This window comes from Penicillium malachiteum, assembly GCF_028827825.1.
Source record: "Penicillium malachiteum strain IBT 17515 chromosome Unknown utg000005l:1.0-9002435.0:326005.0-9005861.0, whole genome shotgun sequence".
Lineage (NCBI taxonomy): Eukaryota > Fungi > Ascomycota > Eurotiomycetes > Eurotiales > Aspergillaceae > Penicillium > Penicillium malachiteum.
The window spans coordinates 126,804-148,000 of NW_026643099.1; the positions used below are offsets into that span (position 1 = coordinate 126,804).

At 47.1% G+C, this 21,197-nt stretch overlaps 7 protein-coding genes across 7 annotated transcripts; 3 read left to right on the forward strand and 4 right to left on the reverse strand.

Annotated features, from left to right (window-relative positions):
• Positions 1–281: 281 nt before the first annotated feature.
• Positions 282–3,585, forward strand: N7483_010067 (tetratricopeptide repeat protein; the record flags this gene model as incomplete). Its single annotated transcript, XM_057093494.1, has 2 exons — positions 282–598; positions 660–3,585. The coding sequence occupies 2 exons, from the start codon at positions 282–284 to the stop codon at positions 3,583–3,585; spliced, it is 3,243 nt and encodes a 1,080-aa protein (XP_056939465.1).
• A 333-nt stretch (positions 3,586–3,918) lies between these two features.
• Positions 3,919–5,965, reverse strand: N7483_010068 (uncharacterized protein; the record flags this gene model as incomplete). The annotated part of the gene is made up of 3 exons (XM_057093495.1): positions 3,919–4,296; positions 4,354–4,781; positions 4,837–5,965. 3 exons carry the CDS (start codon positions 5,963–5,965, stop codon positions 3,919–3,921), a joined length of 1,935 nt encoding a protein of 644 aa, XP_056939466.1.
• Positions 5,966–6,653: 688 nt separating this feature from the next.
• Positions 6,654–7,372, reverse strand: N7483_010069 (uncharacterized protein; the record flags this gene model as incomplete). The annotated part of the gene is made up of 3 exons (XM_057093496.1): positions 6,654–6,982; positions 7,050–7,195; positions 7,245–7,372. 3 exons carry the CDS (start codon positions 7,370–7,372, stop codon positions 6,654–6,656), a joined length of 603 nt encoding a protein of 200 aa, XP_056939467.1.
• Positions 7,373–7,540: 168 nt separating this feature from the next.
• Positions 7,541–8,121, reverse strand: N7483_010070 (Major facilitator superfamily domain general substrate transporter; the record flags this gene model as incomplete). The annotated part of the gene is made up of 2 exons (XM_057093497.1): positions 7,541–8,026; positions 8,065–8,121. The coding sequence occupies 2 exons, from the start codon at positions 8,119–8,121 to the stop codon at positions 7,541–7,543; spliced, it is 543 nt and encodes a 180-aa protein (XP_056939468.1).
• Positions 8,122–9,107: 986 nt separating this feature from the next.
• N7483_010071 (Clavaminate synthase-like protein) lies at positions 9,108–10,553 on the forward strand (the record flags this gene model as incomplete). Its single annotated transcript, XM_057093498.1, has 5 exons — positions 9,108–9,614; positions 9,682–9,745; positions 9,796–10,098; positions 10,161–10,283; positions 10,333–10,553. 5 exons carry the CDS (start codon positions 9,108–9,110, stop codon positions 10,551–10,553), a joined length of 1,218 nt encoding a protein of 405 aa, XP_056939469.1.
• A 1,235-nt stretch (positions 10,554–11,788) lies between these two features.
• N7483_010072 (patatin-like phospholipase domain-containing protein) lies at positions 11,789–13,992 on the reverse strand (the record flags this gene model as incomplete). The annotated part of the gene is made up of 2 exons (XM_057093499.1): positions 11,789–12,487; positions 12,556–13,992. The coding sequence occupies 2 exons, from the start codon at positions 13,990–13,992 to the stop codon at positions 11,789–11,791; spliced, it is 2,136 nt and encodes a 711-aa protein (XP_056939470.1).
• Positions 13,993–18,554: 4,562 nt separating this feature from the next.
• On the forward strand, positions 18,555–21,105 carry N7483_010073 (leucine-rich repeat domain-containing protein; the record flags this gene model as incomplete). The annotated part of the gene is made up of 2 exons (XM_057093500.1): positions 18,555–18,596; positions 18,715–21,105. The coding sequence occupies 2 exons, from the start codon at positions 18,555–18,557 to the stop codon at positions 21,103–21,105; spliced, it is 2,433 nt and encodes an 810-aa protein (XP_056939471.1).
• Between the last annotated feature and the right edge of the window lie 92 nt (positions 21,106–21,197).

The following is a 21,197-nucleotide window of genomic DNA, read 5'->3' on the forward strand; positions in this document are numbered from 1 at the left end:
CACCCCTGCATCTGAGCCGTGACCATCCTTCTCAGTGCGTGATCTCGGGCGTTTATTTGTGGTCTGGGCCATGGTCCCAGCGCTTTGGGCTCTGTTGCACCTAGCCTGGACTTGATAATCAAGCACTCGATAGCAGCACATCAGCACAGCAACGGTTTGTTCAAGCTTCAAGATAACTTGGCTTACTCCGTACAAGGAGAAGAGCTAAGACCAAACCACAAATCTTATTCACCACTGTCGATCATCTGCAGTACCCCTCGATCTTGTTCGCATCGATCGCCATGGAAAACCAGGATATCCCCATGAGCACCCCGGATGAGTATTCTGCTTATCCGGATATTGACGAGGGATCGGCGTACCCATGGCAGAGTACACAAACACAGACTAACCAACATGTCTCACGGGATATTCCTACCTCATTAATTGATCCTCGACTCTATGGAGGAGACCTACCAGTTGAAGGCATACCAGCTGAAAATGCAGAGGACGCTTCGTCGGCTCCAGAGTATTATAGCGACTTATCTGACGACAGTCAACTTGATCTTGGTCGATTAGATGTTGGCGATGATGACTCGGATTTTGTGAACCAAAGTGAATCGTACGTACAATCTTGTGACCAGTGGTTCTCATACTTTGGCAAAAACTGACAGTAGTATTAGTGATGACTCTGATGAACAAGAGAGCGAAGGAGATGATGCTGACTCTGAATCTGATGGACGCCGTCAACGCCGCCGACGCCGTGGAGGCCCCTTTTCAGGTCGCTGGGGTGCTCGTGGTAAAAAAGGTGTCAAGAGAGGACCTCGAAAACCCCTTGAGCCAGGACCCGAATTCAAGATGCTGCATTCAGAAGCCACTGAAGCTTTCATTGATGGAGACTATGATCGAGCGATGGAGCGTGTGATGCTTGCAATCCAGAACAATCCTGAAATGTTTCCCGCTCATTCATTGCTGTCTGAAATTTTCTTAGCCCAAGGTCAAAAAGACAAGGCCTTGGCAGCTCTGTTTAACGGTGCTCATACTCGACCAAAGGACCCTGCAGTGTGGCTCAAGGTTGCTCGACTTGTCATGCAGCGCGCTGGTGAGGAACGCCAAAGTGCCATGAAGGACGTCATTTACTGTTACACCCGTGTCCTTGAAATTGAACCCACCAACTGTCATGTTCGGTATCAGAGAGCCGCTATCTTTCGTGAATTTGGCTACAATGCTAAGGCTGCTGCTGAATACGAACGCATCTTGCGGGATCGGCCACACAACGCAAAAGCCCTGCGTCATCTGGCGGAAGTCTACATTGACCTGAATGAGGTCCACAAGGCAATCAAATACTGGGTAGAGAGTATTAAATACTATCTGACCATCGACCCACAAACGACTCGCTTTTCGTGGTCTGAGGTGAACATTTATGCTGAGCTTTTCAGCTTGACTGGTCAACTCAGTCAGGGACTTTACGCTTTGAAATCAGTTGCAAGATGGCTGCTGGGCCGCAAGGATGATACCATGTGGGACGATTTTGATTCTGATGACCGCGAATGGGACCCGAACGATTCACCCCGACGGATTAAAACCAATGGATATGATCCGGGTCAGTGGCCCTCGGATTCCTATGGGCTTGGGCTTCCACTCGAATTGCGAATCAAAATGGGTCTCTTCCGTCTCCGGCTGGGCCATTCACACCACCAAGAAGCTCTCCATCATTTCGAATGGTTGAACCCAGACGACACCTCAGAACACGCCCGGATCTTCGACTTCGGGGATCTCTTCCGCGAGGTGGCAGACGCTCTGAAGGATACCGGATTGCTGGAAGAAGCACTTCGATTTTACATTCCTATCCAAGAAACTGCGGAACATGCAGATGTCAGCTACTACATGGCGATGGCCGACTGTTGCTTTCAACTTGGTAAAATGGAAGACGCAGAAACCTTCTATCTCACTGTTGCTGAGCATGACTCAAAGCACATGGCATCCCGAATTGCACTGGCTAAACTGTACGAAACCATCGAGATGGAAGAAGAGGCAATGAAGTATGCCAATGAAGCTATCTTAATTGGCCGGCAGGAAGGTAGGATACGACGCAGGATGGATGCAAGGCTAGAACAACTTGCAGAGGAGTTCAGACGAGCAGATATGGTTCTTCCTAAACAATCCGCTCCTCAGACAGCAGCGACCTTGACCACTTGGGAACCCACATATGATCGAGGAGATGAAGGGGTCAGTGAGGAAGCTTCACGAGCAGAGGATGCCCAATATCTGTATAAAAAGTTACTGGATTTGGATCCCCAGATGAAAGAAGGTGTTCCCAAAGCTGTTCAAGACTGGCTCGACATTGCCGATGCTCTGCTCCGTGATTTCCGCTCTAATCGAGTCTTCTACCCTATGGCGCGCACAATGGAGTTCCAAGGATACCACAAGAAAAGCGACAGGAGCAGGGAATATACTCTGCTTGATGAAGCTCAAGAGGTTGCGGGTCGCATTCAGAAATCCACAGGCGATAGTCGGCCAACTGAACCTGTCCAGGATAGTGTTCCTAATGAATACTATGGGATCCCATTCGATGAGTGGCTCGACATGTTTCTTCAGTACGCTCTCGTTATTACGGAAGAGGGTGAGCCCGAAGAAGCATACGAAGCTCTTGACTCTGCTGCTGTTGCCAACATCTGGATTCACCAGAAGCGAAAATTGCGCATGATTCATGTCTGCTGGTTCACCTGTGCTCTGCGAGCTCGTGACGAAGAGGCCCTGATCCAGGAGGCCCGGTGGTTTATCAAAGAATATCAGTTCGTCACGGACACCTACCGACTCTTTTCAATGCTGAGCTATCTTTCTGGTGATACACACAAACCTCTTTTCCATGCCTCTCCAAGTATGAAATTCATGCTTCGGCAGATCAAGGCAATGGACTTCACTATTCCGGATGGTCCAGATAAACCTCAAGTTGTTCGACAAACCATCTGGAAGGAGCAGGCAGCTCTCTCAACCCGAGATGAAAATGGGAAAAGAATCCCAGCAGAGTCACTGGACATCGCCATCATTGTTCTCTACGGCCACATCCTTTATTCAGGAGGTAGTTTCTACCCAGCCTTGAACTATTTTTTCCGAGCATACGCTCTTGACGATCAGAACCCAATGATCTTGCTATCCATAGCGCTTTGCTTTGTCCACCACTCTCTCAAACGTCAATCTGAGAATCGACACTACCTCATCTCGCAAGGAATTGCGTTCCTCGGTGAATACCGTCGCGTTCGATCGAAGCCAGGAACTCTTCTCTCCGAACGACAAGAGATGGAGTTCAACTGTGCACGGGTATGGCAAAGTCTGGGGTTATCTCATTTGGCCGTGACAGGGTATGAAAAGGTGCTTGAGCTTGGCAAAAAGATCCAGCAACAAGCTGTCGAGACATCATCGACGACCGATGACACTGATGTGGTTATGGGTGAGGCGGACCAACCCACACAGCCTGTAACCCCAACCTCGTCGAAGTTTGTAGAGGACTTCACACGCGATGCAGCGTATGCCCTTCAATGTTTGCATGTTTTCGGAGGGGATGAAAAGAAGGCAATGGCTGTCACGGAGGAATGGCTGGTGATTTAACTTAGAAAGATTTGCCTTCTTGAAGGGCCCATTTCGCTGTGTACCATACCATATGAATGAATGAGTGGAAGGTTTTTTCAGATAAAGATACTAAATTAATTCGTCATAAATCCTAATCTTACAGTGTTGTACATAAGAGCCCCTTCTGTTGATCTGCATAGTCAACATCCGTAAATGCTGACAACCCTCCATGCTGACCCACATCCAGTCTCTCCAACAACTTCACCTTCGTCTCAGCTTTCCACCACCTTCATCTTCATCTTATTCCCCGTACTCTCTCCAACTTCTTCTCAGTTCACCGTCATTTCTCTGACGGCTTCTTCTCAGCTCACCTCAACCTTGGTACATACGTACTTCACCCGTGCTCGTATGGTTGATGATATGTTGGTAGATATCCTCGATACGCATGAAGTAAGTAATCGAATTAAAGTAAGTTCTGGCGTTAACCATACCAACTACATACTTCTCTCGGGTGAATACCAGCGATCCAGTGTCGCCGGGGGCTGAGAAACGATCGCTACCAATACCAACGACGGTCGAGGCCAGTGTTCTCTGCTCTCCATTTTCGCCACGGTCGTAGACAACATCAGCAAGAGGGTTGAAATCTCCCTTGGTGAGGGCTCCAGAGCCATGGCCCAGGAGATACAGCGGGCCATCAGTGAGGTCTCGATCATGATCGTCGGGGAAATCTCTCAGGAAGCCAGAATCAACCTGTTGAATGATTAGTTCCGCGTCAAAGAGGGAAGATGGTACAATCAAGATACTTACAGCATTGTTAGGAAGACGCTCATCATACAGCTCAATGAGAGCCCACTCAACCTTGACCTTCCACCTATCTCCAGTATCACCCCAAGTAGAGGACTTCTTGATGGTTTGGTTCATGCCAGATCCCATTCCAACAAATCCCAACTTCCGTCCTCGGTCCTTGTGAAAGTTGTCAAGTTCGTCGAGAAATTTCTTCGCCTCTCTAGCCGGCTGTCGAAACGGAAGACTCAGGTCTATCTTAGCCGCCTTTCCCACTCCCTCGACGTAAGTGGTGGGGTATGGATCTCTGTTTGGGAATCCCGTATCAAGCTGCAACTCGACCCGCTTTCGTTGGTTCTTCAAGGCACGGATAGTCGGCTGGTCAACGGTTAGGTATTCTTGGATTTTGTTATCCATGGCCTCAATGCCCTTCTCACGCCATTCCTTGATCTCTATAAAAGAACAGGTTAGATATGCATTAACAGCCACGTATATCATGAAACGTACTAGGAACGAGAGATGACGGAACACTCTTTGCATCAGGCACCACACAATGGAAGCAGGTTAATCCATACATGCACCATTCACCGTCCGGTGACAACAGCTCAATGAAACCACCCAGAGACCAGGACTCATTTTTGTTGCGGCTGGGAGCAATGCTTTGTCCAACCTTTGCCATTCCAGAAGATAACAGCGCCCGGTTAACACCTCCACTCTTCGAGGGATCGGTTCGAATTTCATCTTTGGCGATTTCCACAGCCACCTCTGGATATTTGAACTTATCCAGAATTGCGACAATTTGCTCGCGAGTGGTCTTCCATTCTAGAACACTGCGGGAACTCACAAGGACAAGGACAGTAGGGATTGTGTGCTTCAAATCCTTGCTTCTGCCGCGTCGGTAGCAGCCAAAAGAGATTACATCCTTGGAGTCAATGGTAGCCGCAATCTCACGCCGGACCTCTGACCAGAGGCCAGCAATGCGATCATCCTTTTGGATCGGGAAAGTGTATCGGGGGCTTTCATAACCCGGGTGAATGATTTCAACAGATACATCACGCATTTTCTCAAATCGCAGGAACTGGCGAATATCCTTTGAAGCATTCAGCCATGTATGGTTGATACCAGTGCAGTAGATAAGACAGGTGAAGGTAGGTTGGGGCTCAGGGTTAAAGCACGAGCGTCTGCCAACGAACTTGACGGGGCAGTACGGTTCAATTTCATGTTTCTTCAGAATCTCATAGATGGTTTTGATGATTTTGTTCTTTGGGATCTGAACACGGGAAACGATGACATGGGGAGAGTAGTTCTCGATGGTTTGAATGGGAATCGAACATAGATATGGACCACCGACTCGGTGGACCTCATTGGTGAACCCGTCGATAAGGTCTCCTTTGTCGTCACTGCATCCAAGGCAACGTCTCTTGCGGCCATCATCACCAATAATGCCGGCTTCAGTACGATAGGCTCTTGGTTGGATGCCTTCATAGTAAGCCAGGTCGAAAGGTTGAGGTCGTCGATAGTCCCCACCCGCCATGAATGCCTTGCCTTTCCAATATGGAGCAACAGGAGATGCGTAGGCTAACTCAGAGTCGGATCCTCTTGACTGAATACGCGCATTATCCATATTGAAAGACATGATGAGGAGTGGGGAGGATAGATAGCGAAGGAGGTTGTTTAAGGATGGAAAGTGGTTAATGGAGGGGTTGATGGGATGAAGAAAAAACGTCCGAAGTCGAAGAAGATGTAAACAATGGACGTCTTCAGGTGTCTACCTTGAGGATGACGTGATGTTTGCTCCGGTAGACGGAAAATATAGAATTTCCAGGTGTAAATTGTCTCGAGGCTTTTGGTGTGGCGTTCTAGCAAACGGCCTCTTGGGGCTTTTCATGTGCCGTCCAACTCTTAACATCTTCATTTTGGGGGATTATCCTTTACTGGAGGCTTCTTTCTTGCTTTTATTATTCTTTCACAATATTTGACGCTATTCATGTCCAGAAAATGATGCATAGTCGATGTATCTTGGGTGGCCTGAGCCTATACTGCTACTCTGTTGACCATTGGTGGTTCAAAAAGAGCTGCCAACCATATTTCTGCTTAATTTATCAGCTAGGCTCCAGCCTCTCCTATCATTGTAATTGCTAGGATCAAGAGGGACATTTGCAAAAGGGGAATTACTGCTAACTCTGCTCTGGGTGCGAGAGGGTTTGTCAGAGTTCTGGGCTCGTGAAGTGCTGGTGAGCCTCAATATTGACAATTCTTTCATCAAACCTCCATTCGTTCATCAGGATTTCTCTTTGACTTTGGAGGTTCCAGTACTCCACCTTCTACTGGCCTTGCTTTTCCTGGCCTTTCTGCTTCACATCATTGTCATCACCTTTCAGCATTCTATCGGCAACAAAGAAGTTAGCAAAGAAGCAGAGATTTATGATAGAAACAATTATGATGAGCACCACTCTAAACGCTTTCATCTTTATATCAAGAATCTGAGAGTGGTATTTCTCAGTGCTAGTATCACTGCTACTCCAGCTCCCTTCCAGCACCTCTGATAAAAGATCTGAAGGAATGGCTGAGCGTAACGATGATTCTATAGCAGCGTTTTGTACCGCAGTTGAAATAGCAACACCATATACGGATCCAAGAGACCGTAGCAGGTCTCTAGTAGATGTTGCGGCACATAATCAGCAAACTTCAGATTTTCGATGGAACCAAGAGTATATTACCTGGTTGATGAACCAAGCCAACTCCAGCACCTTCAATCGCAAGAACAATGACATATACTGCAATATAAGTATGTTGAGTAAAGAGTAGGTTGAGACCTGCTCCTAGTGTCCAAATGAGAAACCCTGCTCGTAGGACTGGTGCATATCTGAGAGTTCAGGTTAGAAGGGTATACGCTTGTAATGAAGGTATAATACCTAGCAAATCGGCTCATCAAAGGCCCAGAAGCAGCACCAACAAGACTTTGCGCGAGCACATAGGGTAAAATCAGAGTAGCACTCTCCAGAGGAGAAAAGCCACGAAGCTCCTGAAAGTAGAGCGGCATGAAATATTGTGCGGCCTACCACAAATAGTCGTGTAGGGCATCAGAAACCAGCATGATAGTGAGAGATTGCTCCTTGAACAGATGTAATGGTATAAGCGGAATATGGGCAAGCTTTTACCCTCATTAAAGATGAATATAATGAGAGATAAACTCCCAAGGACAAGAAGTTTAATAACCAAAGCACCATGCCATGGCCATATACTCCAGAGTTAATTGGAATCTGTCAAGTTGATATTCAGCTATAAATCCCAAACAGAAACTACTCATCGGATGAGGAAATGTTACCAGTAGTAGAACAATACCTGTGAAAGAAGCTAAAACTCCATACCAATCAACCTTTGTTGCTTTTTCCCGCCAGCTACCATTCACTGGCTTCAAAGGCAATAGAAAAACAAGCACCATCACATATACAAATGCGAGAATAGATGGAACCCAGAACACCCATCTCCAGCTATTCTCACTCTTCTGGACAAGACTGCCGGCAACAAATGGTCCAGCCAGAGCACCCATGCCGATAGCAATACTTACCATACCCTGATACTTCCCACGTTCTTTCAAGCTCACCAATTCACTAACAATAATTGCAACGAGTAAGCTGATTCCCCCAGCCCCAATCCCGCTCAGTGTACGCGTGAGATATAGCCAAAGAGCACTCTGTGCCCAGCCGGACAGAAGGTCGCCGACAAATATACATCCGAAAGATACAAGGAGGACAGGTTTGCGACCAACGATGTCGGATATACGACCATATAGTGGCTGAAAGACTGTTTATCCGAGCAGAAAGGCAGTTCCCGCCCAGATGATTGTTGTTCCTGCTGAAAGAGCCTTTGAGATAGTTGCTAGAGCGGTTGTGGTTGAGTTCATGTCAAGATAGGATATAAAATAGCAGGCGCAGAGGCAAAGATAAGCTGCAATCAGGCGCGTGAATGAGAGGCGTTGAGTCTGATCGTGCAAATCAGGCTTCTTTGTGGCAGGAGATTTGAGGGTTTGTTTCTACACTCATTGTTGAACTTGGTAGAAGGGTCGTAGATAGTATTTTTTTTCATCCGAATGTTGGTAAGATAACACAAATCAAGTACTAAAAAGAGCTCTGGAGCTGGCCCTCAAAGAAGTAATAACGGCCTGGAGGCATTATAGAGAATCATTATGTGAGGCCCCGGAATTCCCAAGTTGGTAACCCGGATTAGCTCTACTAGGGCTTACAATAAAATAATACACGACCTTTAGGAAGGTGAGCACGGGACCTTATTCCCTTACTGGAATCATTATTTATCTGTATTCCAAGGTTATGGCCATTCCTCAACTTCTCAAATGTTGAAAGGTACTACATGCACGTGTGTGTGCATCAATGGTATACATACTGACAGCTTGAAAATACTATCTATTATCACAGCCTCTTATATTACTAGTAGTGATACTACTTCCAAGGTTCCTTGTATAATCCAACTTGAAATGGTGCGAGAAACCCAGGTGTCCAGGTACCTATTTTGTACGCGAAGTAAGATCATTTTTGTGGAGTATCAAACCCCCTCAAGCTGTAGAGTGCTATATGTCTAGAGTGATTGAAAAAAACCTCTTTCTTAAAGACTTTTAAAACAAACAAAGTGCTGAAAAAGATGCGACTCATATTAGGACAGCATTCTGAGTCCTCCGATAATCAGATAAACAGCCCCCCCCGCATGATGTGATATCTCTGACCGAATGATATGCCAGTATCACTTCATTGCTTCACTAAATGATGCCATCGAATTTAGATCCCCCTCTTACCGATGCATTAAAAGAAGAAATTCAAAAGAGGTCAGACCTCGACCTTTGTCAAACCCAATTTCGCAAAATAGAATATTCTTTGAAGTTCATTATGGCTGTCACATTTGAGCCCTTTGCTGTTCCAGGATCCCAACACATCCAGGGTGAGGCCTTTCCATATGGACTTCGAGTTCAACAAAATGCCAATGGTGAAACTTCGACCCCCGCCATTAACGACTCTGTGGCTGCGCTAGCCCAGTTGGCGGAATCTGGGCAAATTTCTGAGCTTCTACGCAAACATGGTGCTATTGTCGTCAGCGGTTTAGGTCATCCCGCAGGAGAAAGCTTTGAGAAGCTGATAAATGCTATTGAAAGAGGTCGGGGCTCGGTACCCCATGTACAGATCGGCCTTGCTGGAAAGCGAAATGTCGTTGCGGAAAACGTATGGACTGCCAATGAGTGTCCATCTGATCGTCGATTTTATCAACATAATGAGGTAAATCGCCTTTTCTGCTCTTATCCTCGTGCTTTCAATAAACCTGAAGCTGATTGATGTGTACCAGTATTCTCGATATACCAGATTCCCAGCCAATATTCATTTCTATTGTCAGAAGAAAGCATTAGAAGGTGAGTTCTCATGGTCAATGACATCGATGGCATTGTTAACCAATAAACAGGCGGCGAGACCCCAGTAGCACATAGTGCTCTTGTTTTCGAGAAAGTCCAAGAATCCATCCCGGACCTAGTCCAAAATGTCCATAAGCGGGGACTCGCCATGAAGATGGCATTTCGAGCACCTGGCAACGAGGGCGTTGGGAACGAATTCAACTGGGCTGGGAAGTATAGCTTTGGCCAAGAGTTTCAGCCTGGTGATGATCGCGCGACGCAAAAGGCCAAAGTTGAGGTTCAAGTCCAAAAGCTCACGCATGACTTTCGATGGACTGAAGATGATAACCTCGAGCTAACACAGTATATCCCGGGTAAGTTATCTGCAACCAATGTTTTTTGATAGTGACTCGGAGTTGACGGTTGCATCGTGTAGGTATTCGACGAACACCTGCAGGTGGACGTCCTGTCTGGTTTAATGGTCTAGCTGGCCGCTTTGGCATGACGCGAGATGCTGGAGCTCTGGATCCGCCTTATTTGGGTCGCGACGGGATGACTTGTGAGTTGTATCAAAGAGTGATTGGCACTATTATTCTAATTCTTGTCAGATTTGCCTTGCAACTATGGTGATGGAACCCCGATTCCACGGGAATACCTTGAGAAATTGGACAAGATATTGAATGAACTGGAGGTAAACCTTGCATTGGATGAAGGTGATATGCTTCTTGTCGACAATTTTCAGGTATCTCATGGGAGGAAGCCATGGAAAGGAGAGCGCAAGATCCTGGTTAGCATGTGGGAGGGTGCAACTCCAATCCAGGAATATTAGATTGAAAAGTCGCCACAAGAATGCTCTCGGATTTACCACTATTCAGTCGCAAGTCGCGGATAGTGGTAAAGATCATGATGCAAAGTGGAAGTACAATTCGTCGCACACTCAACATTTGAAGTGCTACCTAGTACATGTACTTGTTGCTCTCCAGGCTGGATTGCGCCCGGTGTACCATGTGCACATGTGTCTACTCTAATGCGAGATCGTCATGAATTGAGAGGGACATCACATCACGTCTCTGAATACTCAGATACCAAATTGCATCTTACTCTTCGTTACTGCCCACCTGTAATTTGGAACGTTCTATACCTCAAGGTTAAACCATGCTGACCTCTCTAGCATAGATGATAATCAAGCAAATTAACTACAATTTAGCATAGAGGGGCCAACCCACAAAAGGAATATAGTAGATGACAGCATCAAGCCGAGTCTCACACTGCATTAGCGTCAGTCCTTTTATCTGATAGAACTTTGAATACTCCTCATGAAAAGCGACGTCATCGTGCTTCGGCAATGTACGAGAGTGCCACAAACTAAGTTGACCAGTCCACAAAAGCCCCACTATCGTCGATCATGACACCGAATCTGCACGCATTAGAATCCTATCACATATCCTATACGCGATATCGACAAGGATCCCTTGGGAGTTTCGCCTGAAATGAAATGATATTCGTACACGTCGTAAGGTTCAAAATGATAAAAGTATATTACATCGCTTTCGCTTTCCCCGCACTATCCATAACCTTGGAAGAAACACGCAAATCGATAGAGGGGGGAAAGGCAAAGAAAATGGGAACCCAATCAGGGGAGTATAATCGTAAATGTCGTAAGAGAAGGAAAACGCAAAAAATAAGGTTTGTAGTTAAAACGTGTATCAAGGCTGAAAAGATAGAAAAGAGATAAAACTCCATGCGAGAGAGGTAGTATCCCGAAAGAGGCGACCAAAGCGGGGGCAGAGAAGGGAAAAAAAGCTATTTGAAATGATTAAAAAGAAAGATAAGTCAAGGCGCGCGCGGACATATTGATGAGTGTTCCCCGAGAGTACCCGTAGTCCAGTATTGATCAGCACTAGCCGCCTGTCATATCAAATATCGTATCGGGCGGGAAGTACCATGACGGAACACAAGGCTGCAGGTGTCCCGAATGAGAAAGACCCTGCTCAACGTCATAAGAGCTGGGACAGATTTCCGCCCAGTGGGGGGGTTCAGCCGCCCGAACTCACCTGGGCACACTCAGGTGATGACTGCGCCTTCGTCACCGAAAATGTCGTCGTCAAAGAAAACTGCCGACTGGCGGCGCATCTCCTCCATTAGGCTACCCCTTCTAGGATTTGAAGTTGGGGTTTGTGGGCGAGAGGAGGCTGTTGATTGGGACATCGTTTCTTCGGTAGATTCTCCTTTATAGGCGGTGTCATGGCGTTCAGGAAAATTCTCATCCAATCGCTCGACCAACGCGTCCTCGTTTTCTGGAAGCGGAAGCCGACGCGATAAAATGGGAGACAAAGAACGACCTGTGGTGGAACACTGCTGGAGCCCTCTCATGATAGCGTTTTCGATGTTCAGCCGGTTCTTGATAAACTGGATTTTCGGGAATGCGCTTTGCTGACCGACGTGGATCATGCGCGCAAGCCGTTCGGGGGTAGGGTCAGACAGAATGTGAAAAAAGTCCGAAAGAATGACTTTTCGAGGCCAGATCGTGACTGTGCCACTGAACTGCTGAAGCCAGAGTTCACTCCAGTCTTGACCCAGTGGTCTGGGTAGAAGTTCGAGGTGTCGGAGTACCCGAAGCCATTTATTCAAGTCTAGTTTGATATACTGTTCGATTGCAGTGCCCAGAAAGCCACCGCGCCACCCACGACCCTTGCGATGGGTTACTGGTCGGCCAACAGTTCCTCGTGAACTGAAAAAGAATAGATTGACATGCGGGTTGACCTAAAAAAAAATTAATATCAATATCAGCCTCCTTCAATGTGAAAAATGATTGGTGGCCCTATGCATACCTGTGACACGATCGTAAAGTTCACGTTGAAATGAAGGTTAAGCGATTTGATGGGGATATCAGTCCTCAGACTTCCATCCTTCCACTTATGCCCGAAAGAGTAAGGTGCAAGCGTCCCATCACGCTTTTTGTACATCAACACAACTGGATTCAGAATACCCGGCACAGCGGCAGAGGCAAGCACAGCGCTCCAAATGACGCAATCCGGAGAAGTCAGATAATTTGCCAAAATAGTCGGAGAGTGAGGATCAGAGGGAACACAGGACACATTCAATATACGGCCCGTTCGTTCATAGGCTTCTCGAAACGTGGTCGAACCTCGACAAAACCAACTACATTGCTTGGCCCAGTCTAACGTATCAAACCGAGCACCCGTATTCCACCAACGGCGAAACCAGGTCGGAAACCCTTCATGACAAGCGCGGATCCGATGTGCCAAAGCGGGGACCAGCAGCTGTTTTAGCTCGGCGTCAGTGCGAGTCGCCACCAGGCCGGCAACCAACGCTCCACCGGAGGTCCCTGTGATGATCTCAGGTAAGATGTCGTTATCTAACAACGCCTTGACTACTCCAAAGTGATAGTAAGCAAATGTGGCACCGCCAGAAAGACAAAGCGCCGTCCGGCCGAAATTCGTATCAAGGTGTTTGAAGTGTCGTTTCTTAGTGTCTTTGTCAATCTGCTTACTATCCAAGACCAGCTGGACACAGGTATGTACCTCATCAACGTATTCCTGAACCAGCTGCTTGGTCCCGGAGTAAGTCTCACTATAGATGCGAGGATTCTCTACCCCGGCGAAATTGTTCTTGACACACGCCTCCAGCAAGGCACACAGGTCTTCCAATGCGGCTGATTCCCCGGCGGCCTCGCGGCCATGCACCAACTCGGACTCGGCCCTCCCTTTCTCCTTTTTTAACTCTGATACCACCTTGGTGATTGTCTCGTGGTCGTAGTAAGCATAAGCATCCGCCTGCTTCCACTTATCATTTCCAAGATGGGCATCCAACGCTTTCGCTGAACTAAGCCACTCCAGGTAGCTCGTCTTAGCTGACAGCTCCTGGCGCAATCGCTCTCGCTTGCCTCTCCATGTAACCCATTGTTCATACAGGAAGATGTACACTCGGACCAACACGTAGCCACAGCTCAAAAATATAATCCACGCGAACACGGTGAATAGGAATGGCCACTTGAGGACTGTGTATAGAACTCCTTCTCTCGTTTCATCCGTGCTTCGTTTCGGAGCCTTGCAACGGCCTCGTGTCTTGCGGACGCGTTGGTTGATGGGTCGCCAGTCGTTGATGGCTATCAGTGGAGAAGCTTCGGGGGCGTTCAGAGCTCTCTCGAAGCGGTGGAGCTCGTCTGGATCGATAAATTCATGATCGTAATCTGGCAATCCACTAGGATCATAGGGATCAATAAGTGACGCCTTCTCCTCCGGCATCTTTCATTGCATACTGCCCAGGTGAGAACTGAAGACATATACCAATCCGAATCCGGTTGGCCCCAACGACCAGGTCTACGTCAGTGTCACATGATGTATAATGAGTCAGCAACCGTTGCCCCGCTCTAAAGATAAGGAACCAGTGATCCATGGTTTGCATAGTTTGTTTTGGATTTGGAAGTAAGAAAAATGATCAACATTGGAATTGTATAGTGGGGTTGATCATCATACTGGAATCTATTTCCATTGACCTGTTCTTCCTCATACGTAAGAATCCTCCCGAGGTTCAAACTATTGAAGTCAATTTCAATTTTCTTCAATGCCCCTCCATGATAATGTTCCCCCCTCGCGGGGTATCAAACATATCAATGGCCTCTTATTATCTTCAGGGCTCCAATGAAAAATTTTCACCATCATGCGACGCTAATTTGGATTCGGCATCCCGGATATAGTCCGTACGAGTAATGCGAGTTCAAACCTATCTGTTACGCAATTTGCTCCGAATTCATCCATATCCATCTTCATGGTACGACCAAGGATATGGATGAAATTTCCAAGACGCCATATACGTAGAGATATACTAAGAAGAAAAAAGGGCATGAAACCTTAATCGCCCCGGGATATATGGTAGAGCTTCACCGCTAGATGCCAGCCCGTTCAGATCTCGCAGCATAAAACCAGTTCACGATGGTGATAGGTTATAGAAATTGAATTTTAGTTTGATCGGAGGCGAGATGGGGGCCCAGGAAAGCACCCTATGGGCTGATGCCTTGGTGAAGGGCCCCTCTTTAGCCGCCCACGGGCTGGCAACATCGGCAGGAAACAGTAGCGAGTCCCACTAATGTATGGAACTCCATTTGTAGCTCTGTACATATGTAAATGTACATATGTAAATGTACATTGTGTACGGAGTAAGTCCGGAGTAAAAAAGACTAAAAGGATTTGACACTAAACCCCAAACATAAGAAGTGTCAAGCCACAGAGTCACCTGACGGGATGATGTGCATCTTGGGGGTTAATTATGATAATTAGCCTCGATTCTTTCCTAATTCTCTCTCTCCAGGGCTGCCGTGCTCTGTACCTCCGTAATCATCTCTAATCTTCTCCAATCAGCTGGGGATGTTGATCACGCCGATCTTGGATTTCTCGGACGTGATAGTGGAATAAGCAAAGAATGAGAGCAGAAGCAAACATACGCATGGTGCGTCCCGACGTCGCTTTTCTTTTCCCTTTGAGCCTCGATCTGGTTCTTTTCTTTTCTTTTTCCATTTGCTCGGTCCCCCCGATACATCATTTTCAGCTGCCTTCTCGCCTCCCACCAAATCGTGCTGAAAAATGATCATGAGGGGGAATAGTTAAGAAGTACGCGTCGCAAACATGAAAATAAAGGATTTACTGCGCGGTAGCCGCCACCATTTAGAAGGTGATCAAAGGCTACTCCGTTCTTGGTAAATGGAAAACTAAGTGTGACCCTCCAATGACGGAGGTATGTGCGCCTTTTCCTTAAGGTGCATAGGTTAGTGTCCACCATAGCGCTCCGTAGTTATACTAGTGTAGTCCATGTAGTCCATACAAGGGAATGTTCGGAGTCCACCCTTCAAATCTTCCCCAAAAAAGCCCAAAAAAAGTAAAGGAAAAAAAAACTAAAAAAACTAAATTGACCCCAACCTTAGCCGCATCTGTGTTTGGCCCTTTGCAGATCGCTACGGAGTACACCAAAACTGTGGCGTGAGTACGTCAAAAAAGTAAAGATGCAGGTGCAGGGTAGTCCACCGGTGGCTTGGCGGAGCTGCAAATGACTTCTGCATCTTATCCAATAAGAGTTATCATCCTCCGATGATTTACTTATCGTATCCTCGTGCTGGATCGACAAGGGGGAGAAAGTCCGGTCCACGAGAGAGACGTCAAATTGTGCCCCTTTTGACATGATTGACATGATTCATTTCATTACGGATTACTTCCCACAGAGTACTGCGTACGTATTCAGTATCTACCAAGGGGGCGGGGCAAGTTGAATCCAAGTTCTACAATATCATGTGGTTTTAAACCCCATTTTTTAACCCCTCCTTGATCAGCATGTTTTTTTTACTCCAGTGTCTCCCATTAATCCCATGTGTTTAGCATTCCTGATCTAAGAGGATCCCAATCAAAACACTACACCGTAAACCGAGACTACTCCTATCTGGAGGTAATCGCGAAGTCAAGATGAAGCCACGGCCGAATCCTCGGGGCTGGGGTGTAATAAGCCGTAAGGATTGGTGCTATTTAACCCCCCAATGCAAGGATGCCTGCATGCGAACTCCTTGCAACTGCATCAAAGTAGGCTAGGATCCAACGTTGAACCGAGCGTCTGCAACATCCGGGGGTGAGGAATGTTGAACGAGACCGTGCTTGTTGTACATTCATAGATAAAACATCTCCCCGCGTTCTGGGCATCGCGCTTGGATTTTTTGAAGGATGGGTAAGGAGACGAATCAACCTTGATTCTCTAATCCTTCCCTCGTGCATGTCTGAAACGTTTCGGAAACCCGTCTTGAGTGACCCGAGGTCGGAGAGACGACCTATCCAATTCTACTCGCTAACGCGGGCCCCGTCACATAGATTGCATTAATTCCGACTTAATTGGATCCGAGATGAAGGGATTTCGTTGAACCATGGATCGATCATCCTAAGAATCTGTGAATGTAAGAATGTACGAAGCGGTGTGCCTTGTATAGCGTGATGGAGGGGTAAGAAAAGGTGGAATGCTTCATATTCATGGAAGTTTTTGATGTCATCCATGTTATCGTGGTTTATTTTTTTTATTATTACTTTTGTTTTCTTAAAAAAAAAAAAATTCCTAAAATCGGGGGGGAGTTGACTCCACTTTGAAGTGGAATGTCAGATGTCAGTGCGAGCTGACTCGGATCATCCCAGATAGCGTAATGCGCATGGCTCATTGCAGCTGATCATTGGTTCAACTGGATGGTTCATGGATTCAACACCACTAAACACCACTAAACGGCCCGCGCTCGTCTTCATTCTCCGTGCGTGACCCGGGTTTATTCTCATAAATAAATTAAATAAAAAAATAGATTGAGTCAAGTTAAGTCTCGGGTTAACCAGATCTTGATCTGCTGCACGAAAAAAAAGCATACTGCATATGATCAACCCCAATTCAGTAATAGTATAATATTGTAAAGACGGGAGAACTTCCAAGGTTAGGATAATAATAGTGGAATATCTGTAGGACGTCCTTCCCGCGTATAAACCTTGGAACTTATTATATGACTCTGAAATAAGAAAAAAAAAACCATAAAAGCGGGCCAAATGAAGAGGGCACGGGGCAACTGGACGCTCGTAGGCTACTTTTTATCCCGGCATTCTAACCCGGGCTGCATTACCATGCATATCAAGTGGCTGTATGTAGGTGGTGTGGACACTATTTTGAAGCTATTCCTTTCATGCAAATGATTGATCTGTTTTTTTCCTTCTCAGTTAATCTCCTTCTCATATCCTCATATCCCCGAAATCATATCAGTCTTCATGATAATCCATGTCCCGTCGATCGGGGCCAAAGGAGGGGTGGTAACTTGGTACGACCCACTTCATGATGGGCCATGATCGACTCAGAATGTTGATAAATGATTAAAAAAGAAACATTATATGGACCAACGGATAACCGGAGCAGCATCATGAGCATTCTCAATGGGTAAAAGAGTTTTTAGGAAGAGATTTCGGTCGATCCAACCGAAGGGTCTGATAGACGCGAGTGCTCGCCCCCTCCATGCATACAGGTCGCCACTCCCACCTAGGTTTAGCATGGGCGTAGCTGCAGGAAATTAGCAACCATTTAAATACTAGTAAGAGATTTATAAATAAAATCGTACATATATTACAGACATTGGAGTCACCGGAAGGTATGAATTCGGGATTAATCTACTACTATTACTAAATAGATTATACTAGTAAGCCCCAAGGTTATTGGGATAACATGATACTAAGATGAGACATAGAAGGTGAGGAGGTCAACAGATGTACATAAAAGAGTCAAAAGTAATCAGATTAAGATAATTATAAAATAAAAATGAGAATATATAATATATAATAAATAAAAAAGGATCAGACCATTCATGTTATCAAGGTTAAGACCCCGAACAAGGTTTAATGCGATTAAAATTCGTTACCTGTAGGTACTGTACTGTAGTACTGAAGTCGTATTGTTATCGTGATCATCATATTTAGGCGGTTACCCCGTCCCCTTCCTCCCCCTTTAACCTACCTCCCTCCTCAAATTTTTGGAAGATCCCCTTAGATCTTCAGTGGACTCGAGTTTATTCAATTCGAGTCACTACACACTCCTTTCGCAAAGAGGTATCTATTCTTGAATCCTTTTTAACATCTACTGGCGCTAACTGATATCCCCTAGGCGACACACTCCTTCTATCCCGTATCTGGTTGCACCCACCAGAATGTCGCCCGTCTCTGATAACGTCTGTTGAACGATCCATCTTCAGAGTTCTCCAGGTTGGGGTATTTGATCTTATTTTGTGTATTTCGGCCTGGTTCTCTTGCTTTCCATCATGGAGAAGCTGAACACTGAAGATGGACAACTCTTCATCAAAGTGAGTTTGAAGTTGTTTTTTTTTTCTTTCTTTTTTTTTTTCTCAGCCTCGACGACCCACTTTTGGACCATGTCAATTCAACGTGTCGCATGGATTGCTAAAACTTCATTCTCCCTAGAACTTGGCCAGCTTCGTTCGAACCCACGAAAAAGCCCTCGCAAACGCTTTGCAACTTCGGCGACAATCCAATGCCGGAACCCCACAGTCACCCACGGGTTCAACCTCCAACGCGGCGGGTGCTTTCTCATCCACCTCGTTAGCCTCGGCTTTATCCTTCGGAGCCTTGAAGTTTGCATCCCAAAATATCAAACCCGCGAAGCTGACTCTCACCCCTCATCACCTCTTCTACCTCCTCTCGCGCTTCGAGGATTTATCCATTGCCGTGGGGCCTATGAATGTCCGGCTGGAGAATATCCACACCGAAGTGTCGCAGTCATATGTCTCTTTCCTGAGTAAACCACAACGGTCCAAGGGAGGCGATGGAGCCTCCATTCACTCCGTTTCTAGCGTGCGTAGCGTGATGTCCGGTATGAGTGGACTCTGGTCCTCCTTTGGTCTTGGATCGAAGGACTCTGCTTCTAAGACCGAACGGGCCAAACTGGCCTTGGAAGCAGATCTAAAATATCTTTATTCTGCGTTCACCAAAATCCCCTGTCTGCGGCTGGCACCAGACCACCGAGCCTGCTTGATCCGGGGCTATGAAGAATTTCCATTCGATACGGCTGTGCCGCTTCATTCTTTCAAAAATTTGAGTGCTTTAGAGATCATTGATATAGACTACCGTTCTTTCTATGGTTGGGACCGGTTGTCGGAGCAGCTTCGAACTTTGTCCATCAAGCGGGCTCATCTGGATGACCCAATGGATCTGCTGACGAGAATCGTGTTGGATGACATGGATAAGCGCCGCCGACGCTCCACCAAGACTCAGTCCCCTCCTCTTGGCTGGAATAACAGCTCCAGTACCCAGCCCGTCCACGCCCCCGATCATACTTCCATCTCCGCACCCGGTTCCCCCATTGCGAATACGGCACTCGCCAGCAGCACCAGCCCCAAATCCACCCCGATGATGCGGGCTGGATCCGAAGGCGCAAAAGTTCGACGAGCCAGGGCTGAGAGCATCTCGCCGCAGCGCCCTACAACCAAACACGGCCACCGTCGCGGACAATCTGCACGAATTCGTCGTACCGGCTCGGGCAGTTCGAACTCAAGTGATACATCGGGTGGTTATCGGACTGGAAGCTCTTCTACCCTGTTGCCTGGTGTCCTACCACCAAGCAAATGGCGATTTCTGCGTCACCTCGGCCTTCCTGACAACTCGTTGACTTCAATATCCGCGGCTAGCCTCGCGCCCGTGGCCAACACTCTCAACTCTTTGGACCTATCCTCGAATCTTCTGTCCGAAATCCCAGATAGCTTGTCGACCTTGATGGCTCTTCGTGCGCTCAATCTGTCTCACTGCATGATCGATTCGATGCACTCGCTGTCGCGGAACCCTCTACCGGCTATCACGGCTTTCAACCTTCGCGGCAACAGACTTCAATCGCTGGCTGGAATCGAACGACTTTTGTCGCTGGAGAGACTGGATCTTCGTGATAATAACCTCATGGATCCTACTGAGATGGCCCGGCTTACCTGTCTGCCTGAGATACGGGAGATTTGGGTAACCGGAAATCCATTTGTCAAGACCCATTCGAATTATCGCGTTGTGATCATGAATCTCTTCCGTCGCACCCCTGGCTATTCCGAGGACATCATCATTGATGGCCGTGGCCCGGGATACACTGAGCGAAAGCAATTGGTTGACCGTGTCGCTGAGCCCGAAGCTGCCCCAGTCATACGGTCCAGTGCTGCAGATCAATCAGTGGTGGTTTATAAACCCGCCGCCACCGTTATCCAGGCCAAGGCGTTACCTAAGCCTCCAGTTGAAGCCGACGAGTTACCTCCAGTTAAGCCTTTGGTACAACAATCCGACACCGAGGGAACGGGGACAAACCGTCGCAAGAAGATTCAACGACGTCGCATCGTTGATCTTTCGACAGATAATCCATTCCTCGCAGATGGCCTTGGTAACCCAGGTCCTACGGTGTCTCCAGCCCTCCCCACGCAACAAATCCATGCGCCGATTCAGCCGCCTTTCGTACTTCCATTTGACCAATGGAAGCAAGACAGCGCCACCCAATCAGGGTCTTCTAGCATTCAGAGCCCTGCAAAGCATGCTGCTCCTTCCGCCAGTCCTCCTCTGTTGCAACCTACTGCTGCACAACCTACTCCCACTAAAGATTGGGTACTGGATCAAGAGCTCTGTCGCCAACAATTGGAGGCTCTCCGGGGGGACGTAAGTCATAATTGGCTTACCACTGTACTAGGAGAACACCCTTGGGATAGTACTCAAAAAGAGCTTGCTGCTCATTTGGCTGGACCTAGCATGGACCACTCCCCGCTTTCAACTCCAGCTATCCAGACTAATAGCCATGCTATATTAACTGCTGGCCATACCTTGGGTGGATAGAAACCACCCACTACAAATATTGATGGATTAACCTGGTCATCTGGATGCTAATTATCCTTTTTTTCATTGAGTCTATCAGCTTGATGCTGACG